Raw genomic sequence first — 23,934 nt, forward strand, 5'->3', positions numbered from 1 at the left:
AATCTAGAGAAAGCAAGTATGAATGAATGTGGTCAGATGTGTAGATGATGATCAGTTGTTGCTTCTAGCCAATTCAGAATGACACCTTTCACCAACAAATGGTGTAAACGCAGTGAGATTTCTTCCCTCTGTGTCATTAACCAATTGAATGTGTGGTGACAGGACCAGACTTTGAGCTTGCATGACTCCAGATTGATCACGCAAATGTGAAAACATTCTTATTAATGTTTTAAGTCAAGTAAACCGACACCCGTACAGGAAAATGTTTTCCAATTTTCTGCAACATGACCTAAAGGCAAATCCTCTCACACAAGCTTAGTTTCTCTTTCTTGAACAAACATTTCATTTATTTTCCACTCTTCCCTTCTTAGCAACACAAATACGTATATTGTACAGGTAAACATACTTCCTGGTGCATAGAAAAACAGCAAATATAAAACTGCAAGCACAGAACAGAGTCTGCAACTTACAGTCTCCTAAAGAAACTACTTCCAGATTGTGGACAAAGGGAACTTTAAAGAAATAATTTGCAGAGGCATGTTGTTAAGAACGCACTAACATACAAATCAAACATGCATTAAATTTGCTAACAAATACTATTCGCAATAACCTCTCAGCCTTTGCAAGCATTTGTTTTTACAGAACAGCACAGAGACACAGATTGTAGCGACAAGAATTTAATTACAGTGCTGCTTGTTCACCCACTGGGCTACAAATAGTGAAAAGCTGACAAAAGTGCACAGCTAGAACCTTTCCCCAAACCACATAAGCACACATGTGGTTTGTTTCTATCTTCAATTTAATTTTTAGTTCAAAAGGTAGCTGAAAGACTGCTTAAACCAACCATATATTGACTGTGAATCAATAAATTTACCAAATTACCACAAACTGCGTTTTATTCAAAGCATCTACCTATCCTTGTCTGAGTTGAAAATTCACATTGAAGCAAATTTACAAACACTTGTATCAAATATTACATAAAAGAAATGTTTAACATACAACAATGTATTGTGTCAGTGTTGTTGGCTTCAATTTGATAAGATAAATTTGTGTTTGTTATCATTATTATCATTATTATTGTAGTGCTTGCACATTGAAAATAGTGGACTTTTCGGCATCTTTATGTACACATCAAACTCAATTAAACCAATGAAATCAGACAGATATGGAGCTGCTACTTATTTTTGTTATTTTCATCATCATCATCATTCTATCATAAGCTCTTGGTTGCCAGGTTTTATTATTGCTATCAGATGTGCTGTGACATTTTGTCTCTGTCCTCAGAGCCTCTGGCAGTGAAGGTCAGTTACTGCTGTGTCAGGTGACAGAAGCTAGTGAGTCAACACAACATCATCTTCTTCTTCCTGGTAGGACATCACCACTGAGAACAAAACAAAATGACAAGCGAAGGACGGGTCATCCTGTTTTCTTCTCTTGTGTGACAGAACAGATGAAAGCATTATGGGTACATAATGTGTGCACAGGAATGAAAATACTTTCACTTCAAGTCACTCTCAGCACATGGTCATGAAAGCTGCCGTTGGAGGACACTTAACTGCTTTCAAACAGTGAGATGTGGAAAGGCAAAACCATTTAATCCTTTTCCAGCTATTTCCCTTCCTTGTGTGAGATGCTTCACTGGCTCTGCCTAATTTGGAATGACAGGTTCTCTTACCTGCATGGAAAATCTCTTGTATTCCTCAAGATTAAAATAAGTGCAGCATTGCACTGCAAATGATTATCTTATTGGGTTTGTTTTCTGTGATCATCAAAAGCAATTCAGGAGCGTGACAATCAAATTAGTGGAAATGAGAGCTGACTTGCTGTTCAATTAAAATCAGACTCCAGTTGTTTCTGAAAGGGTCGCTTGTCAGTGTAATTGAATTGTATCACCAGGAAATCATGCATGAAAACAATAATTATTGCACCATCTCAAATTCTCAAACCAGTGGACACTGGAAGCTTTAACAATGGAAAGTGACAGAGACATTGCATACACAACAACTTTTGTTTGATGCAATCTGTCTATTAACTCCTCCCCCAGCCTGAGCAAACAGCTCTGTATTGCTCAGAGAAAACGCAGACTCCAGAAGCCTGACAGAGAATCCCATCAAAAAGAAAGGTCTTATTAGCAGTGTCAAATACTGAGATTCACCAAGTGCACAGAATACAGATCACATTAAAAAGAGCATGAAGCAAGTCACATCAACAGCTGAGGAAAACAGACCCCAGACAATAACTGGAGGGGTGGTGTGGTGACAGGCATATGAAAGGCATCACAGATGACATTGAATCTGAATAAGAAGATCTGGGCGTAGTTGTAATTACCTCTCCATCTCTCTGCTAATGGAACCCAAAAGCCTGTAACAGACAGAAAAGAGCAAGGAGGGTCAAAAACAGCGTAAAAAATAGAAACGTTAAAAAAAAAAAAAACAGAAAGAAAAGAAAGAAGTCATGACAGAAAGCAGAAAAAAACATCATAGAAATTGCGAAGGCCAAGACAGAGCAGACTGAGAGTGGAGAAAAAAAGGCAGCTGTCAAAGACAAGTCAGGATGTAAAATTACAGTATGTACTCTAGTCTTCATAAAAGAGAATTTCAATCAATTTAAGAAGGTATGACTATAAAATATTGACTCACCTCCTCCTATTGCCTGCTAATCCCTCCTTCCTAGCTTGTACAGTCACAGACATGAGGTTGATCTCGATTAAACAGCTTGTCCCTCTTTCTGTTTTCACTAGTTTGTGTTATGATTTTACCACTGAGGTTTTCCTACAACTCAAGTTAACTCACTAGCAAAGCATTACACAACATGACTGTAGAATTAGTAGGGCCAGCAGTCCTGCCAAACATACAGTTAAAGGCTTAATTAACCCATTAGTGATGCCCCTGAAACCTCTTGTTTGTCTTCTTGGAAAAGGCCCTTAAAGGGCAAAAAGGGCCCTTCTTGTCTCATTGTGTGAAAACATTTAGTTTTTATTGTCAAACATGATGGGAACTTTTAAGAGGCACTTGAGCTGCATAACTGCACAATAATCAGCATGGCATGATAAATGAAACGACTTCTTTGAATGAAGTCATTAAATACGCTAAATAAAAATGACATTTTGGAAAACACAAGCCAAAACTGACATCATAAACATCTGATAGCAGGGGACATCTTTGGAATACATATTTGTATATTTGATTGTTTATTTTATTTTTGAAGGAAATTTTGATGAATATACTCCGGCTTAGTTTTCTTTTTTTTACATGAAAGAATCAATGACCACTCTGTTAGATTTAATAGCTGCAGCAAGGAACCATAGCAGTCCTGAGAGAGAATTGAACCACAAACCACAGTGCCCCATCAGCATTGTTCACCTGTGAATAACATACGTGGCGTGGCGTTCATGACAGGATCTGCACATGGGGGATGTCAACAGGGAGTCTCAGGAGGAGGCCCTGAAAACCCAGCAGTGGATCTCCCTCCTAGATCTCCAGAAAGCATCAGAATATATAAATGAGGAAACGGACGTTTTGGCAGGTGTGCTCAAATTGATGGATGAATAGGGTGGATTGTGTTGCAATAAGCTCAGAGCGCATGCACCTTGTCACCTTGAAGCATTAAGTGTTTGTATCCTTTGCAAATCCTCTTAATTAGGTCTCTGCTTAAAAGGTTTCTGTATTAGGGCAGCTGCAGACTGAAGCAGAGATGATACAAATACATTATAGTTCTCAACTTACAAACACAATTGGTTCCAAGAGGCTGTTTGTAAGCTAAATTGTTTGTAAGTCGTTATTTATCAAATTTCAATCTACAGTGGTACCTCTATTTACGAATTGTCTCTACTTACGAAATTTTCTACTTACGAAATTTCTCAGCAGGAAAATATTGCCTCTATTTACGAAAGAAATGTCGACTTACATAAGGTAAAAATACAGTATCGGCTGATACTTGTAGCTCCTATAGGTTCCTGAACGCAACATTCTCATAGCTGCTCTGCCATTGGCTATTACCTAGTATCTTCCTGGCATCCCATTGACTAAGAGGGACCTCTGTGTGGAGCTAGATCGATGTTTGTGCAGGCTCCTCGTCATCGGCCCTCGAGCCGTGAGGTGTTCTGGTAGTTTTGCGCAAATATACTGGAATAACTTTTTGAGTATTCGCTATGGACCCCAAGAAAGTGACGAAGAAAACAGGAAAAGAAAAGACGAAGAAAAAAGTTTTTTTGTCCGTACAAACAAAGCAAGAGATCATAGAAGAGCATGAAAAAGGGATGCGTTCGGTTGTTTTCCATGCAAATGCCCTATTCCGTTCCAAGTCCCCCAAAATTCAGACATAAATGTTTTACAAAGCATAAAAATGATTCAAAACATGTAACAAATACATGTTACATTATTACACAATAACTGAGAGTTGTGCATAACATATAAAACAAAGAATAAAGAATAAAAATAACGGTCATTTACCTTTTAACAGCTGTCCTGATTGTTTTTTGCCCTCTTTGGTTCATGCGCTCTTGCCTCACCATGCCGAACAACAGAGTGAATTCCAGTCCTCCCTTTGAACTTCTCCAACCACCCATGCAATGCCTTAAACTCCTTAAACTTCATTTTGTTTTAACGTGGCTATTGTAGATGCATTACGGCCATATTCTTTGGCGAGATCGACCAAACACATCCATTTTTCATGTTTTACTTTTATCTCTTGCTTCCTTTGTATGGACAAAAAACTTTTCTTCTTCGTTTCTTTTCCTCTTTTCTCTTTTCACTTTCTTGGGGCCCATAGTGAATACTCTAAAAGTTAATATATTTACATAAAACTATCAGAACACGTCATGGGTCGAGAGCCGAATGAAGAGGACGCTGCATGGACACCTATCTAGCTACACACATAGGTCCCTCTTAGCCAATTGGATGCCAGGATGCTAGGTAATAGCCAATGGCAGAGCAGCTATTTGAATTTTGCATTCAGGAACCTGTGGGAACTGCGAGTAGCAGCCCATACTGTATTTTTACATTTCGTAACTCGAGATTTCTTTCATAACTAGAGGCAATATTTTCCTGTTGAGGCATTTTGTAAGTAGAAAATTTAGTAAGTAGAGACATTCATAAGTAGAGATACCACTGTACTTCCTAAGACTCAACAGAAACAATTACAGGACAGAAAAACAACACATTGTTGAAATAATATGCTATAGTACCGGAATGTAACTTTTACTTCTCTATCTCTCTACCTACCTCTCAACCTTTGACATCAAATAACAAAACATTCAGAGTTCAGTGTGTGTCAGTTAATGACCAACATTGGTTACTACATCATTTACTTCTTACAGCGGGAAACACCGTTAATATTTTTTTTTTAAATGAAATAAAATAGCAAGCAGGTTGTGACAGTGTTTTCTTACAGGTAGTCTGTATTCTTCATTGCTGGCACTGACTTTCTATCTGACCAAATTGTTGGCAGTCTCAATGCTCGTGAATGCCCCCATGTACATAAATACATTGTGGGTTCTTTCCCTGCTCAGAAGTCCGCAGATATGTGGATAAAAGAAGGATGAAGCGCAACAGATGACACACCAACAAGAAAGCCTAAAAGGCCACATGAAGTGCAACATCAGACCAACTGCTCACTTAGTTACTTTTACATGACGTGAAATCTCAATCTATGGAGTGTTAATGTTATTCTGCTTGAGCTGCAGCAGAAAGGAGCACTATACGTAGTTGTCGGGCATGGTGGTGTACATAGAAATCTTTGTAAGTCCAACATTTGTATCTTGAGAACTACCTGTAATACAAAAACAGCTGTTTATCTTTAGATTTGTGTCTACTCTGCACTCAAAACTGCAAGTAAACCCAGCTTATTCACAGGAAAACATCCCAAAACACAAGAGCTTTACTGTCATGTTATTTAAGTCTCTTGTAGACTACACACTACTTTTCATGATTTAGAATTTTCATGATCCAAGACTAGACAGTAAGCTCTGGACATGTCTATGTGTCAAGGTCTCATTGCCTCCTGTTCTCTGTTCCTACAGGAGCCTATTGGGTGGTGAAAAGTTACTTGAATTTATGTTGTCAGGTTTCCACCTGACAAAGTAAATTCAGAGTATCATTGAGCATACTCCCTGATGGACCTAAGTATCACAGGGCACCCCTCATTCAGTATGAGTGGTCATCCATCATTTCACACTAAAAATATTGGCATTGCTCGCAAGGATCATTGTCATTCCCAACATGTCACTCATGTACCCTTTCATCCATCTGTTAGCACAGGTAATAGGCTATATAAACCAGGTAATAACTGGTTTATATAGCCTAAAAGGATCCAAAAATCTACATACAATATTTTCACCTTTTGTTTTTTCAAAAAGTAAAAAACTTGCCAATTATTCAGCATTATAGTTTAGACAGCAGAAATATTGTAACATAAATATTTGTCACACATGGAGAGGATCTGAAACAATATTTATTTGAGGCAACAGTGTTTATCTGTAATGACCTGAAGAATATATTTCTATTTATGCCAATGATTATATTTATTCACAGTTTTTGACAAATTGTTGTGGATCTTCCTCTACACTTACTGTATTGTTTGATAGTATGTAAGAGCTTTAACCTGTTGTATGTTTAGTTGTTTCCTTTTTTTTTTTTTTTTTTTTTATGGAGTTGACCTGTCCTTATTGATTTTTTTTTCTTACCCCTATAGCTACAATGTGTTTGTCTCTTCGTTCACAAGAAAATCTACATGCAGTGCCTGTGGAGTAAGGCGTAAGTTTTTGTCTTAAGTTATTGAGCTGCAAAGTACCACTTAAAAAAAAGCGACAGCCTCTTTCATCCAAATGGCAAATGCTGAGCAGTCATTGATCAAGTGGCAAAGACATTTCCAGGCCACAAAGGGATGCAAACGCCTCCTCTCACTCTGATTTTGCGCTTACTGCAGCATATTTATAATTACCCATGCTAATCAAGGTGGGAGTTCACAGTCAACATATTTGAGTGGCAACTGAGCCACCTGCCAAATCGCTTCTGTACCATTTGGCAGGGATTACAGAGACGACTCCCACCACTCCACAGTCCTTGCCGACCACTCCACTGTGTCAAATCAACATCAAATCACAGACATACTGTTGATTGAGCAGGCCATTACACAGAACACAAGTGAGTTATAAACACACTCAGAAAAAATGAATAATGCCAGGGTTTTAAGTCAGTCATCAAGGTTAGAGCTTTCGATGCACTGAGAACAAAATGCTGAGAGCTGTAGCTGCAGCGCTGACAACAGGACAGCTGCTCAGTCTGCATGATGATTAGTCATAAGAATGTTAATATAGTCTATTTAAAAGGAAATGTACTCTTTAATCATGCACATTAAATGCAATGAATATTATCTATATCCTGCTAAATTAAAGGTTGACGCATAAATGCTTTCAAGGGCTTACTAAGGGAGTGTACTTCCATGGATTAAGAATTACTACTTTTATTGCATTTTCCAGCCTTTTTATTTTGCACAAATTGTTAAAACTCGATGAATATAATTTACAGTCAGAAAGTTGATTAAAAGAACTATTCTCTGTGAAATACCATCATGGCTGTCTCAAAACTCACAGCAATAAAGCATGGCCAAATTCTACCTCTCTAATTCTAGCATAATCAAAAAAGATTAGTATAAATTAAAATTAATGAATATCCAAACACATATTTAAACAAAATTATGTTAAGATAACACAAATGTCATCACTTAGCCCCTCTTGACACCTCCCTTAATATGTTAAACTGAATTCAGATAAAATGGGGGAAAAACGTTTTAAATTTTAATGAACTTTTGAACTAATGTAGTTATTCATACTGATATCCTCTGTGACAATCATTAATACCAATACCAACATTGTTGTATATATTTATTACCTATTTATCTATCCAACTGTAGTCTAAACATACTGTAGGCATGATATCAGTATTCACTCTCTCTTGAGTGCTGTTTTCATCTCCACTCAGTCTTTGTTCCACTATGTTCACAAGATAATTGCTAACCTTGTCTGTTTGGACAATAAGCATTGAGTTAATCAAGACTGCTGCATTAAAGAAGATTAAATTATTTGTAATAAATAGGATCGCTTGTATAACCTGTAAATAATACCTTACCTCCGGAGGTGTAGCTTGATTTCCCACAGCTACTGCCTGACAAAGCATCAGCACCATAATTCATTACAATAAGATAAGACTCAGTGAAAGAGAGCCACGTGAGAGGAATATCTTTCATCATACTCCTATCGTACAGTGTACAGTGTCTAGCAGCCCATAAAATTTAATCATAATGATCAAGTGGTCTTATTGACTGAAGTTGTTGCATTCAGTGTCCGCTGTGTGTAGACAGCAAAGAACCTCTCATGCTGAACTGTTTTTAATACTAAGGGATTCTGTGTTCACTCAGCTGCCTTTTAATCTTAAAAATAATCAACAGCGTAATTAATTGAAGGCAAAATATGGGATCCTATCTGGTCCCATCAGTTTCACTGTGCAGTTCACTGATGTATGATATCGATTGCAACAGGGAGCCCTCTCATCAGAATCATGGTATAATCAATAACTGGCATTGCCTGCAGTACTGTTCATGCTTCAGTATACACATCTGAAGTAAACTCCCCTGCACTGAAAAACTTGGGCCATTTGTTTAAAGAAAATCGAGACTTGCTGCAATAAGCAGAAGATAAACTGGAAGAGACAAAGACAATGAGGAAAACCAGGAGGACAGGTGAAGGAGAGGAAGTGTTATGAAAGTGATTGAAAGGCCATTTACTTCCCAAAGTTTTAATCCATCAAGCATCAAGAGTGCTACAGATGCTCAATGAACCGCCTGATCCACAGACATGATCCAGCAACCTTTCCCCTTTGTTGTGACTATTCTGTCTCTTGATCCCTGCATGTCCCTCTGGAACAACATAGATTTCAGGGTGGCATTGGTGTCTGTACTCACAGTATTCCCTACAGTGAGAAGGGAGCGACAGGGTAAGGGCAGACCTTTTCCTTTTAGAAAATGGATTGAGGTTGCGTGTTCAACATAAAACAGTTCAAACCCATGAACTATGGCATTGTCCTGAACACGGTTAAATGAAGCAGACCTAGAAGAGCTCAGAGGAACCACAGGAAGACACCAGGGTTTCTACCAGCATCTGGTTTGACGCCAGGTTTACTGAGGCAGGCTGCATTCCTGGCATCCCGCCATGCACCAAGGCAAACAAACCTTGCTGCTCACCTTCAAACAGGGAGGGCAACACAGGAAAAATGCATTTAGGGGAGCAGGGCATTAAAGAACAACAGGAGCCAGAAAAAAAGAACAGGGATTCAGAACAAAGGACTGTTAAGCACTGCCGGGATACGGTGGATTCAACACTATGTCTTCCAAAATTCTTTGCATGTTAGTGATTTATTTTACTAAATATATTTGAGGAACCGCATTATGTCTGGATTGTGTTCAGTCAGTGCACTCTTTTTTAGGATGTCGGACAGGATGAGGTCAAGAAGTTCTTTGTGTAGAAATATTATAATATATAGTCTAAGGCACAGGAGTTTGAAGAATCAGAAAATTGTGTCCACAGTTCCAACTCATTAGCTAAAAAAGTTCAGCCTAGGATTTACATTTTTGGTTTAAGGTATATTGGACGTGTTTTCAAAATTTTGCTGCATTAATTTGTCTTTTGAATTCAAGGGTGCCAACAAGCTCCACGTACGGTATCATATCGTGAACTTCTGATGTTGATGTGGCTAATATCGAAGCAAGAGTTGCTCATTTAATAGTTTTAACAGCATAAACACCAAATGATAAACAACATTGCCCGTTATTTATTCTTCAGCTTGGTTTTAATCCACTAAACCTGGAGGTAGACGATTTGCGGGGGTGGGGGATGCTTGTTTTTTGTTTAGTTTTGCTTTTTTTCTTGTTTATGTTTTTTTGCTTTATTCATAGCTTCCTTCATTAAAAGTCCGGAGCATAGAAGCAAAACCAAGAGAGAAAAACGATGATCTGTAATGTCATCAAATCTCATGATGTGGACAGGCCAGTTGAAAGGTTTAAATGTAAAACCACAAACTGACCTCTCATATTGTTTTGAGTTAAATAGGCCAATTCCACCATTCTCCCTATGATTATGAATAAATGGTCGGGTTTAAGCAGGACTGTTGCCGTATCAATAATAATTCTGAAATCTAAAATTGCACCGTGGTGCTGTGGATGATAAACTGATGTTCACCAAAGTGCCACAGAACTATTAACTAGGGTTCGGATAAAGTGGCACACAGTGCTAATCATCACAATGAGAATGATTAGCGTAGAATTAAAGTGCGATAAACACCACGGCTGTGATCATCACAACATCCGAGCCGTCACTGCGTCATCCATCAAAACCGGGCTTCAGGGTTGCAACAGTCAGATAGTGATACATTGTAAAGGACAGAAACAGGTGTTACCATAGATTCTAATTACTTTGTTCTATCAATTATGTACAAATCCCTGCATGGCCTGGGGTCTGCCACACACTGCCAAACCTCCTCTGCGCCACCCCTGCTGTGGCTGCACATAAGTACTACTTTCCACCGGTGCTTTGAGGGGACGCCTAGAGCTGACTAGAAATATTTATTTATCCAAGCCTGAACTCATACCGATAGAACATGTTTCAAAAATTAAAAAGAAGAAATCCCACTGTGCATATCCCACTGACATCTGAATTCATGCCTTATATCCTCTCTAGTAACAAGAGTAAATTCTTTTCTCTTCACTCAGCCCTGTAAGCATCAGTTTAGACACACAGGTGCTCTGCTGTTTTGTGTTTCAAGCCGTAACGGTTTTCCAGGCACTTGTGGTTTCTGTCTTTGTTTTGCACAGGTCCCAAGTTTTCTCTCAGCTGCTAAATGCACAAAAACATTATGCTAATGAGTTGGAAGACATCTGCTTCTCGCTCACTTTTTTTCTCTAGGTGTTTTGGCATGTGTGCGTCACTCATATAGGGGATTTGCTTTTATCTACAGTAGGTCAAATCTTTAATAAGAAAAAAGTCATGAGGATTTTTAGATTTTACCAGCTGCTAAATGCATTCATTATGCTTTTAGAATGATGTTTTCTTTATCCTGTCCTTTCGTTTACTCTTCCCTTGTGAAAAACATCATACCACTATAGTGCATTAAGCTCAGTATTCTATGTGAATTAAGAATTTACATTTTTAGCATAGCATATACTTCAGCACTGAAGTAAAGTGTTAATTCATAAGGCATTCTGCAACTTTTTGCCATATTTGTTCTAATGACCATAGAGTATTTTTTACATTTACCTATAAGAGCAAACAGACAGTGAGCAAAAGATCATATCAGATACATCCATGACAGGAGTAGTGGGAAGATAGATAGGAATTAAAGCTTTAAAGGCAAATCATGAGAAACACATGAAATGCAGAAACAAGCCTTTCTATTAATGCTACTGTCATAAAAATATGAAATACTGCACAAGATAGACATACTGATACTTATCATGAATGGTAACATTACAAATGTGTCTTCTTTGACATTTAGAATATTACACATATACCATATACAGTGCACACACACACACACACACACAGACACGCACGTGTGTAGATTTAGAAGGTTAGACATTGGCCTAACCTTCTAAACATATCGTCATTCCTACAGGGGTCACTGGCGTTGCTTTGTCTTATTGTCAGTATCAGACAAAGTCGGTTTAAGATAAATATTGCAACACTGTTACACACAACAAACGCTCACTTACCGTAAAATCCTAATACATACTTACTGAATAGCGACCATGCTTAACACCTCAAGCGATAATACATGGACACTGGGCAGGCTGCTACTGCACTCACATGTTAAGCAATTTCCATATTAATCTGCGTACTTGCCAAATCTGACTTTAAAAGTTTGGTCAAAGGAAAACGTATAATGTCATTCATTCATTCATTCGTTTTTCTACCCCCTTCATCCGCTTGCGCAGGTCACGGGGAGCTGGAGCCTATCCCAGCTGGCATAGGGCGTGAGGCGGGGAAAACTCTGGGCGCGACGGCAGTGCACCGCAGAGCTACACAGAACTTGGTCAAACTAATCGCCTTTGTTTTTAGCCCATCCAGATTGATGTCCCATATCTCGTGTGTAATTTGAACAGTCCCAGTCGGATTTTTGCGGGACAGATTGAAACCACATTCGGGAGGTAGTTTCATGTCGGATAGGTACAGATACGTCTGTAGTCTGAACAGCCCCAACAGTCCGATCGGATACGGCAGACAACGACATCATGTTCGCAACGCGAGAGGAAGGCACCAGAAAGAAGAGTGTTGCACATTACAGAGCCGTAAAACACGGAAGAAGCAGTTGACAATGTCTGGTGTGTGTGTGTTTTCTCCAGCTCTACCAGACAGTGATATCGCCAATACGCTAAGGTGTCAAAACTTCATCTTTGTTGTTGTTGCTGCCGCCCCAATTACTGCATATGACCTCACAAATTACGTGCACTGAACGACGACTCTGCTCCGACGTTGTTGCTACGGCAACCTGTCAGATCAGCCGATAATGTGGCTCAGTCTGAACAGAACCAGAACTCATTTGTACACTTGCTAAAAACAATGTGAACAGTCAGCCCTCAAAATCAGATATGGAAGGAAATCTGATATGCCTGCAGTCTGAACGGGGCCACAGAGACATACAAATACACACACACACTCACTCCTACGGGCAATTTGGAATGGCCAATTAACCTGAAGTGCATGTTTCTGGAGGTGGGAGGGAGCTGGAGAACCCAGAGAGAACTCACGCAGACAAAGAAAGAACATACAAACTCTGCAAGACCGGGACTCGAACCCGGACCTGTTGTCCGACGACAGCGCTACCCACTGAGCCACCATGCCGCCCACCTATAATATCACATTTCTGAAATTATTTGACTGTAGGACTAGAAAGTTCTTTTATTATGATCCATTGTACTTTTCATATACTTATATACTTTCATATATTTCCTCCAAAATGTGGGTCATGTTTCCAGTGTGTACTGTGGGCATCTAGTTTCTAAGGTATTATAGTGATTAGGATTGTTAAACAGACATTCTTGCTATGTTTTACCTTCATTGGCATTGCTGACATCCAGCAATATCAATGAAGCCACTCGCTAAATGCATTCAGGCAGCACACCTGCTGGTGAGCAGCAGTCACAGACTGTTAACCTCAAGATCTGGAAGTGTCTCTGACTCAACGAAGCTTCGCAAACTCCATTGCCATCTGCCTTTGTCAAAGTCAGACTACATAAAAAGATTTTAACTGATCTCATCCTGGCCCTGGTTGTAAGGTAAGCAAACGAAAAACTATTCATCTTGATCAAAAGAAGAATTAATAGTTCTCTGACTACATTAAAATCATTATGTTGCTGTTCATTCAAGCTGACTTAGGTTAAGAGTCTATATGTAAACAACTTACTGGCTGCACAATGTGTTCAAGTGACTCATCCTTTCCCCAGCAATACCACTGGTGTTGAAGTCAATGACATTGTCATATGTATATTATACATGTCATTTGAAGGAATATGAAGTAGCTGGTGCTTCCTGTCTGACTCAGAATAAAGATTTAAAAATATAATATTAGTTGAGAAATGTTTTTGTAATAGATTATTGTTCCATATCAAAAATAGCTAATGAACAATGTCCATGTTGTGCCTGTTTAGTCAAGTTGTATCACAAACTGAAAATGTTTTTAGAAAGTGAATCAGTCATTTGTGCTCTGCATCCTCAAAATATATTAGTCTTAAAAGTGTTTAGTTGTTCAAAAATATCATCATCATCAACATTATCACCAATAGCAATGACAGTAGTAATAAAGCAGTGGTTGTAATAGTATCAGCAGTCAGCAATTTTTAATTTGTTTGTCCCAACTGTGTGTGTGTGTGTGTGTGTGTGTGTGTGTGTGTGTGTGTGTGTGTGTGTGTGTGTGTGTGTGTATAATTACTATTTAAATATTTTCAGTCCTAAAATAAAACAGTCATCTAAACAGTCATCTTTCATTAATTTAGAGAGAAAAAAACATTGATTATGCTTCTCCAGGTGTTACTGTGATAAACAGGAAGTAAAAATTTAAAGCCCTTTAATGAAAACTATCAACAGCTGTCTCTTATATTGTGTTTGTGTGCTGATTTGATGCAGGCTCCTTTTGGAAAATGACCCTGCAATCATTAACTCCAGTCAACTGTGCAAGTCTTCTACAACCCGGCTGCTCTCTGCTACAGCTGGATGGTGAAGTTCTCCTGTTTGGCCAGAAAGGTTGGCCTAAACGTTCATGTCCAACAGGAGTGTTTGGGGTTCAGTTCAAACAGGGTGACATGAAGCTGAGGGCCATCTCTTTTTCGAATGATTCATTTTATCTTCCTCCATTACGTTGTCCAGCTGTTTGCCGCCTCGACCCATATGATGGGTTTCCAGAGAGTTATGTCATCCATGGTGGGCGAACCCCAAATAATGAAATCTCATCAAGCCTGTATGTGCTGACAACGGATAGTCGAGGATGTAATCGTAAACTGACCTTGTGCTGCAAAGAAAAAGAACTGGTTGGAGAAGTACCAGGGCCCCGATATGGTCATACACTGAGTATTGTTCAAAGCCACGGCAAGACCGCTTACGTTTTATTTGGGGGAAGATCCTACTTGCCAACAGGAGAACGAACCACAGAAACCTGGAATAAAGTCTTTGACTGTCCACCTCAGGTGTTCCTGTTTGACTTAGAATTTGGTTGTTCCTCTGCGCATATATTACCAGAACTCAGCCATGGACAGTCCTTCCATTTGGCCTTCGCTAGAGCAGACTGTGTCTACTTTCTCGGAGGTCATTCACTTTCCTCAGACTCTCGTCCCCCTCGACTCTTTTGTCTGCATGTTGAGCTTCTACAGGGCAGTCCTTTGATCTCATGTGAGTCTCTGAACACTGGTATGTCTATTTCTAGTGCCATTATCACTCGTACAGGTCCTACACACAGATATATCATCTTAGGTGGATATAAATTAGACTCTCAGAAGAGGCTGGAGTGCAGCACTGTTACACTAGATGAGAAAGGAATCCATATTGACCACTTGGAACCACCTACTTGGATACCGGATATCATTCATAGTCGCACTTGGTTTGGTGGCAGTGCTGGGGAAGAAAGCATCCTACTTGGTGTACCTACTGAGGGGAGGTCATCTCAAACAGATACGCATTACTTTTACCAGGTGAGCTTCCAGAGAGAGGGAGAAAATAAAGAGGTGGATGGAAGCCAGGGCTGTATCCAGGAGTCCAATGATTACGATAACTCCACTCCCCTTGAAGATTCTGAAGAGCTCTACTTTGGTCGTGAGCCACATGAGTTGGAGGACAGTAATGATGGAGAAAAGGATACTTACAATGAAGAGGATGAGGAAGATGAATCACAAACCAGCTACTGGACCAAATGCTGCTTGGGGTGTCAGGTGGACCCCAACATATGGCAGCCATACTATTCCTCAGAGCTCCTCCGTCCAGCCATGATCTTCTGCTCCAGAGGAGAAGAAGGACACTGGGTCCATGCACAGTGCATGGAACTGTCAGAGAACCTGCTGGTCAAACTATCTCAAGGAAACAAGAAGTACTTCTGCCTAAATCATGGAGGGCTTCCTTACCAGGAGATGACACCACCTCGACGGGTCATGTCTCTTAAGCGTACCACCATGAAAGTCAGGCACAGGAAAACTCTTCCAACAATTAAGATGTCTCCAGCCAAAAAACACTTTTTCAGGAGACTTTTTGATTGATTAGACTTTTATTTCCTTGAATATGGTAACTCTTCAGGATGTTTTCTGAGAAAAAATCCTTTGTTTTATGAGTACAGTAAATGACTCATGAAAATACAATGACTTGTTCTACATGTAAAAGAAATTTTAACACGAAAGAATATCTGAAATAAGACATATGTCATTTCCTAATAGCTGTATTTTCAATAGAATTTAAAATGTTTGAGAAAACATACTTAAAATTTATGAGTTTCTTGTTTGTTGCTATAGTATATTGTTTATTTTACATTTTTCACATTAAGTTTGCAGGTTTTTACAACACTTTTTTCCATAGCCATGTGGAGCTCAATTGTTGTTTTTTGTTCCACAACTAAATGAAATTTACTGAATGCAAATTATGTTACTGCCGATAATGCTATGTATTTTGAGAATGTGTTTAAAGTTAATAAATAAATTGTTGTTGAAAAATGTTCAATATACGAATCAATGAAGTCAGAAATAAACAGCCTCCATTAAATTGTATTGAGTATTTGTGTCTTGCCCATTTATTGCTTATTTGTTTTCACAGGCTTTTATGTTTTGGGAAATCTTAATATGTTTAAGCTGACAGTAATTCTAGCTTGCATCCACTGCCATCAGTTGTTTATCAGTTTTCAGGTATTTTAATTTTCAATAAAGAAAAAAATAAGACTTCCACTTGTAAAATGTATAAAATGATAGTTACATAGGTAATATAGAAGTATTGCTCTGTTTAATTTTTTTTTTAAATTTTATATACTGGTTTGATCCCCGAAGGGAAATTAAGAACTCACACTCTAGCTAATGATTCAAATGCATGCATACATATATATATATATATTTGTGAGTACAGGCCCCTGTATCACACACACACACACAGGGGGGCCTGTAGGCATGCAGGGGAGGTAGAGTGGCAGGGAGCTCCTTCTTGGTGCTCCTCAAATGAGCAATTTGTAAAGGGGACGGCACCTTGCTCAAGGGTGCCTCGGCAGTGCTCCGGATGTGAGCTGATACCTCCCACTGTCAGCTTACCTCTGGGTATTTTTTTGGGGGGGGAGTGGTAGCGGGAATCAAACCGCCGATCTTAAATCATAGGACGACCCGCTCTACTGCCCGCTTTACCACTGAGCCACTGCCGCCCGAGCCACATATGTTTATACATATGTGTCTGCGGTGTTTTGAACTTCTATTTTCATTAATTACAGAACATTTCTCATTCTAGGACATATGTGTCTTAAAAGTACTATTTTGAAATATCAGGCATACCTGAATTGTGCTCTAGAAATGAATTATCAATACAATACAATACAATATACAATATTCAATAAGATCTAATCAAAACTATTAAAATAGCAGATCTCATCCGACTGTGACTTTATTTATTCTTCAATGGAAGGACATTTCAGCAAAAATGCAATAAATAATATCTGAAAATTATGAACTATTTAAAAAACAATAAAAAAAATAGCTCAGGAAAAATAAATGGTGGATTTTCAAATCATAGAAAAGGGCATGATGAAAAGTGAGTTAGTGAAACATCCATCACCCATTTCTTTGGAAATGCAATTCATTATGGTTATAAAGCAAATATTGGACAAGTTACAATATAATACACTCAAAAACATGATGCCGTTGTAGAACAGTGACAACTATCAAATGAAATGTGAATATTTCACAGCTGTCATATGGTTATATTCATGACAGTGAAATAAAATCAAGTATTCAATCAAATAAGAAAACAAAATTGCCTGTCACATTTTAAAATTGTCAGCGCAGAACAAGAAAATCTAATCAATCAATCAAACATATAAAGTGCCAAAATATCAGTTTACATTTGGTCTTTCCAGTTCCTGCTCATCCCTCTCCTCTGTCAACCGTGGCAGAGAAGAAATATCAGCAATGAAAAAGAGCCAGGTTATATACAGAACTTAAGACAAATCCATACCCACTGCTGGAGAGTCCATGGGGTATTAGGCTCCGTAATGGACCATACTGTATTTTTATGACATCAACAAAAAGGTCACTATATGCTTTATTTTATGTGAAGAATTCAAATAAGTATCATCTATTCTCCACTGTGAAAAAAGTAAAATATAAAAATTGGTTCAAAGTGACCTGGCATCCATTCTGCCCCTCAGGGATCCAAAGATAAAGCACTAAAGTAATCTTTTTCAGAGGGCACTCATGAAACAAAGAACATTTGTGTCTCTGTGATTGCATTTTGCTCCTGCTCAAATGATATATTAATATAGAGGCCAAAAATGTGGTCTTTTTAACACAATTTACCCACATGACTTACAGCGCTTTCATCTGTTGCCATAAATATCCTCACTATATATTCATAAATGTGTCACATCCTTACAATACAATAAACTGCTTCATATTTCACCCAAGAAAAAAAGGTTTCTGCTAAGAGCAGTGGAAAAGAAGTCTCTATTATTTCTATATTCCTCTGCTGTCTCATCTTTACACTGCAGTAACTAACAGCTAACAATCAGGCCAAGGCAAATGTATTCATATAGAAAATTTCAAGAATAAAGCATTCCTATAAACATGTGGTGTAACGATATTATATGACTTAAGATTAATTTTAAAATTCACAAACAACTGGTATAAAAGAACATTTGTAACAATGAATGTTTAAAAATCAAATTTTTACCAATCAAAGCAGTTATTACCCAATTATCCTGAAATCAATACGTTTGTGTTCACATTGCAAGACAAATCAAACATCTTTATTTTCCATAGGTACATCTTCATCTTGGTTCTCTATTGGGTCGATGGTGGCCTGCAGAGCTTTAACAGAGTCTTTGTGAGCTTCCATAAATTTCTGTAGGTATTTGGAAGTGTAGAGCCAGTGGTGTTTTAACACGTCCTCTAATTCAAAGGTCTTTGACTGACGTGCATTCATCTTCCGGAAACGCCTGAAGAGTTTGTTTGCTGACTCATTCCCTTCACTGGCCCAAGCCCCTATGGATCCATCTCTGTCTATGATTTCAGGCACATGAGCCAAAGTCTTGTGCAAGTAATTGGTTATCTTCCCATTGTACCTATATTTGAACTTAGAGGAGAGGACCTCTGCAAAGCTCTGGGAGTTGAAGCTGTATCGGCACAGCTGGTCAGGGCACTCTTTGGCTGGGCAGGTGGCGCGCCACACGGGCTTCATCTGAATGTAGAGTCTCATTAGTTCCCTAAGGGCCTCCCTTCTCTCCTCTGAGGGCACCAGCTCACACACCACCTCCAAAGCCTCCAGGGTCATTAGCCTGCGGGCATAGTTCCCATTCATCCTCATTACTGGTTTAAGCTTCATCTTCTTTCTCAGCTGTTTATCTAGGGCTGCCCTCCAGCTACGCCTCTCATCCCGGCTGGGATTGACCTTTTGGTACACCTCCCCAATCTCATCTTGGAATATTTTGTAGAACTCAGTGGCATTGCCAATGTCACAGTGTAATGCATCCATCGTGGGATGGGTCTCCATGAAGGGCTTGGCAGAGACCCCTTTGACTCTATCTCGCAACTCCTCTACAGACTCAGAAAATGGATTGGTTCTCCAAATTTCATAACACTCAAGATTCTCTTCATGACTGCGGGTGATACAATGTAACACCATGTTTTCAGAGGCCTCTGCACGACTGGCATCACAGAGGGTGCAAATGTAGGCAGACCCAGAGGCCTCAAGGCCTTCCATCTCACGAACCATCTTCTCATCATATCCCGTGCCCCTAAAATGAAAGCTGAAGGATCGTGGAAGTCCACCAATGGATAGGATTAATCTGCTCTCTTTCATTGCATTACGCTCTGCAATTATAGGATGCAGGATTGCTGTGAGTGTCTCATGGTCTGATTCATCCACAAACATCAGGCAAAGGGGCTTACAGGACAGTTCTGAATTTGGCTTTGGTTCTGTGAAGATGGTGACCTCTTCCTCCTTGCTGTCTTTTCTGAAAGACACAGACATGACGGTGAAAGAGAAACGCACAGCCTTCTCAGGGACAGCCGGTCCTCCGCCATGTTTTTCACTGACATCACCCATACCATCACAGGACTCTTTGATCATGACAGTAAAGTGGCAAGTGCTGTCTTCCATTCCATTCTCTCTCAGTCCCTCTATGATGTCCTCCTCCAGATCCTTTAATGCTGATACCAGTGCCACATCATAGCGAAACCGACGAGTGATGGTGTCAACTGGGGACTCATCCACTGAGGAATCCCATCCAGAGAGACCATTAATAATGCCAACACTGCAAGATGTTGACACATTCTTGAGAGCTGGCTGCCATTCAAACTGGTGAAAGCCAGGGAGAAGCTCTTTTTCTACAGCTCGCAGGGCGTGTAAGGGCTGAAAAATCTGGCGTCCACTGGTGGCTTTGACAGTTCGGTACATCTTATGGTACTGGCTGCAGCTAAGGAAAGTGTTGACCCGAATGGCCAGGCACACAGCAGGATGCAACCCAGATCCTCTGCCTGCAGAAAAAGAGAAAACAATGGAGACTTTCAATGAAAGAAATAGAAGATGCAAAAAAATAAATAAGTAAAAACGATGAAAAGGGATGAGAATTATTTAATACTAAACTGTCTTAAGGCCCATTCCCAGTGCCGCAAAAAAAAAGCTGCGATGTCTAACACTTTCTCATTTGATATCACACATTTAGACCAAGCAGAGAGAAACACAAAATTAACACCCTAATATGAATGTATCATTGTCAAAAACCCACAAGCCCATGATTACAAAATCCAATATTTCCTAATTTCAAAATGTTATAAGAGGGCAGAGGGTGAATCAGTGAAGCTGGAAAAAGTGATGTATTGGTTGCAGATGAAAACAGACACCAGCTGGCTTCTATTCCCCAGAGTGGAGGATGGTGCTGTCTGTGTAATTTGCAGATACAAGAGCTGCTGATGTTGTTTTGATTCTAACAGTCCATTCAACAGAGTTGTTGTTGTGCATTAAAGGGATTGTGAGACAGGCAAACAGACTGAGAGAGAACAGGAGAGAGAAAAAAGAGGGTTTAGTGTGAATGGTGGCTCAATAAAAAGAAGTGGACAATAAGTAAATGCTTTCTTGCCAAAATCACAAAAAACAAAAACTTTCTTTTGAACTTTACAACTCATTCTTATTTAGGAGATGACTGTATTCCTCACAGCTAAGTGGAAAAATTGATGAGTAAATACAATCATAATTTTAATTTGTTTGCGTCCTTCTGTCTTTGTTTTGGAGGGTTATTTTAATTGAACAAAAAAACCTCATAATAGTCTGTTACCTTGCATCATTGCTTCAAGCTCATCTGCCAGCCGGTGTTCATTCCTGGATCTCAGAGCAAGTAGAAACAAAGTCATGCACACAGACTTGAAGTCGCCACCTTCCCTTTTGTCTGCAAACATCTTCACGTGGTCCTTCAAATCCCTCAATCGTTGCTTCTGGGCACGACGGGTTAAGGATAGCAAGTGCTGACGGGGTCTTCCCCCTTTATTGATAAGGAAGTACTTGTCAGTTTCTGAAGACTGCTTGTTTGTATTCTGTCCGTGTTGCTCATGATCTAGACAATGAGTTTTAAATAATTCTAGCCTTATCTGCTTGCCACAGCCACTTCTGGGGCAGAGTAGAGGTAGGGATTGTAGGGTGTACAAAAAGGTTTCGACAGGTGAGGTGAGATTATCAGGAGTACAGTGCAAGTTGCAGGCAGGGCAATGGGGACCTACAACACAGAAATATTTTGTAATGCAGCTGCAGCAGAAGAGGTGCCCACAAGGAGACTGAACTGGATCCGAGAGTAGGTGGCTACACACAATGCAGGTGAAGGAAAAAAGGTAGTCTTTAGGGAGCTTCTTGGAGATCAGCTTGGTACTAAGATGGTCTTCACAGCAATATGATATGTCCCTTACCCACTGTTCATTCTGGTAGCTAGATTTCCTTGAAATCCTGAGCATAGGATGTTCCAGAGCCCTCCTTTCACTGGCAGCAGGATTGTCACCATGGTCATACCGAATTATTTTTGTCAAACTCTGGACACTGGGAATGGCTTTCCGCCTCTTCCTCCCAGTCCGCTGAAATGATGATTTCCTTGGAAAGCAAAGATGGCAGAGGGACGAATGAGGTTTCCAGTCAGGGACTCTTGTTCTGGTAAAGCTGCAGATGCCACCACCCCGTATGGCAGCCATCCAGCATCGATGGCAGAAGGAAAGAGGGTGAACAGATTCTGTGTCTTGGGTTACTTCCACTTTGAAAACTTTGAGGATTACCTCTGGCCAGCATGTAACCTTGCAGCCCATTTTACGCAGAGTAACTTTGCTTGCCTCATCTAGATTCCCATGAACATCATGCACTGGTCCTTTGACTTTTCTAAATGCCACTCCACAGAGACGACACAAGCACCTTCATAGAGGAAAACCAATCAATTAGTTAGAAAGAAGCACAAATAATGACCTGAATATAGAGTAGCAACTTTTAGTCACCTGAGGTGGTTCATATGGTTTTCCATTTCCTCTAGTTTCATATCTACCCTGCGGCCTGGACCCTCCACATTTTCCTTGCTTTTTCCTCCAAGGCACAATTTCATAATACTCCCTTGACCCACACCATTATCTAAATCTATATTTAGAGCTGGAGGATGTGAAATCCCAAAAAAGGCTTCTTTCTCAGTCTGTGTCTCAATGGGCAGAGGCGCCTTCTCCATAGACCTCACCCTAAACAGTTTAAACTTCCACTGGGAGTACTTAGAGTAGGGATGGTGCAACTCTGCCGGCATGGAGGATCTAGGGTCATCAAGGCTCTCCTCCTCCATGATGAGACTTAGACCATTCACCCTTGGGAGGAGAGGAGAGGAGAGGAGAGGAGAGGAGAGGAGAGGAGAGGAGAGGAGAGGAGAGGAGAGGAGAGGAGAGGAGAGGAGAGACAACGAGATTTGAATGTGACCAATAACAATAGTATGAAAAAATATATATATTGGTTAAAGAGAAAACAGTTGAAGGTCCAAGTGTCAGATGTATCAAGTTCCATCTCAGCATTGAGCCCATGACAGTCTAACAGCTTAACTTGATTCCTGTTGAATTTATACACTGAGTATCCTGAAATCCCACTGAGCAGAGAATAGTAAGCTCTGACCTAGAGCGCCGTATTATACCATAAGTGGCATTTAGATCTTCTGTAAAATGCATGAGACAAGCATTGGGGGATCGATACAGCACAAAAATCCTGATTTCTCTCAGCTCCAATCCCATTGCTCAGGGGAGCCATTGAGACATTTCTTTGACACAGCGAGTTTGCTAAATGGGCAACCTTATACCTAAAAGGCTGTCAATCATTTATATTAGTCATCATCTTGGCTGGAGACAGAATTGGAGTCCCTTAAGCCTATGACTGGCATTATAAATTCAGGGAGGGGATAAAAATCAGAGACAGAGGAAACTTATTTTCATAATACACAGATATTGAACAAAAATGAGGAGAAAGAAAACATCATATTGAAGAAAGATCATAAAGAATAGTTCTAAGCACAAATAAGAACGAAGAGTCATATTCCTCATGATATAGCGCAGGTAAGATCAATGATACCTCTGCTGTGGCACACCTTATTTCATCTGCTCCCATGTTTTCTGGTTCCACTGCAGTTCATTCAGACAATAAAGCGGTTAAACAATCCTACCATTGCACACCCATAGTGTGCACACATCCTCCGGCTATCCATTTTTCAGTCTTCTCACTACGTTTTCTCCCTGGGAGGTTTGAATCTGACAGTCTCCTTCATTTCCTTGCTCTCTGTGTTCTTCACATGCTGAACTCTCCTTTGAGACAAACAGCTAAGCATTTGTGCATGTGTATCAGCTGTGCTCTTACCTTATTTTGAGTCTCAGCTGGCGTCAGCTCCCCTGGGGGTCTCCTTTGCATGAGAGCACAAGGGAAGCCCTGGAGCCAGGCACTAAACACTACCTATGCTATATGTGTCTATGTCAGTCAAAAATTGGACTGTTGGCAGGGGTTGTGACTCCACTGTGGTATCGATGTCTGTCTCCTTGTGTCTTGTATTTATATCCTTCTTTCAGTTGGATCCCAACAGTCACCTCCTGACACCTGATACTGGCGGCTGATTTTTTTTTTAAAAAACAAGGTCAGCTCCGAAGCACAGTTGCAGACATATTTGCAGACATATTGTA

The 23,934-nt window shown here is 39.8% G+C and overlaps 2 protein-coding genes across 2 annotated transcripts; one reads left to right on the top strand and one right to left on the bottom strand.

Annotated features, from left to right (window-relative positions):
- Window positions 1-14,184: 14,184 nt before the first annotated feature.
- rag2 (recombination activating gene 2) lies at window positions 14,185-15,786 on the top strand. Its single transcript, XM_068313715.1, has one exon. It carries the CDS (start codon window positions 14,185-14,187, stop codon window positions 15,784-15,786), a length of 1,602 nt encoding a protein of 533 aa, XP_068169816.1.
- Window positions 15,787-17,375: 1,589 nt separating this feature from the next.
- Window positions 17,376-23,668, bottom strand: rag1 (recombination activating 1). Its single transcript, XM_068313411.1, has 4 exons — window positions 23,617-23,668; window positions 22,237-22,573; window positions 21,045-22,156; window positions 17,376-20,247 (listed from the first exon to the last, which is right to left on the bottom strand). The coding sequence occupies exons 1-4, from the start codon at window positions 23,666-23,668 to the stop codon at window positions 18,509-18,511; spliced, it is 3,240 nt and encodes a 1,079-aa protein (XP_068169512.1). The 3' UTR covers window positions 17,376-18,508.
- Between the last annotated feature and the right edge of the window lie 266 nt (window positions 23,669-23,934).

The sequence above is a fragment of the Antennarius striatus genome, chromosome 4, assembly GCF_040054535.1.
Source record: "Antennarius striatus isolate MH-2024 chromosome 4, ASM4005453v1, whole genome shotgun sequence".
NCBI lineage: Eukaryota > Metazoa > Chordata > Actinopteri > Lophiiformes > Antennariidae > Antennarius > Antennarius striatus.

Bases quoted from the DNA above. Each gene is read 5' to 3' on its own strand.
- rag2 (XM_068313715.1), top strand. From the start codon at position 14,185: ATGACCCTGCAATCATTAACTCCAGTCAACTGTGCAAGTCTTCTACAA.
- rag1 (XM_068313411.1), bottom strand. From the start codon at position 23,668: ATGCAAAGGAGACCCCCAGGGGAGCTGACGCCAGCTGAGACTCAAAAT. The intron at 22,157-22,236 runs GTGACTAAAAGT...TCCTCTATGAAG, and splicing joins AACCATATGAACCACCTCAG to GTGCTTGTGTCGTCTCTGTG. The intron at 20,248-21,044 runs GTAACAGACTAT...CTTTTTCTGCAG, and splicing joins GCTTGAAGCAATGATGCAAG to GCAGAGGATCTGGGTTGCAT.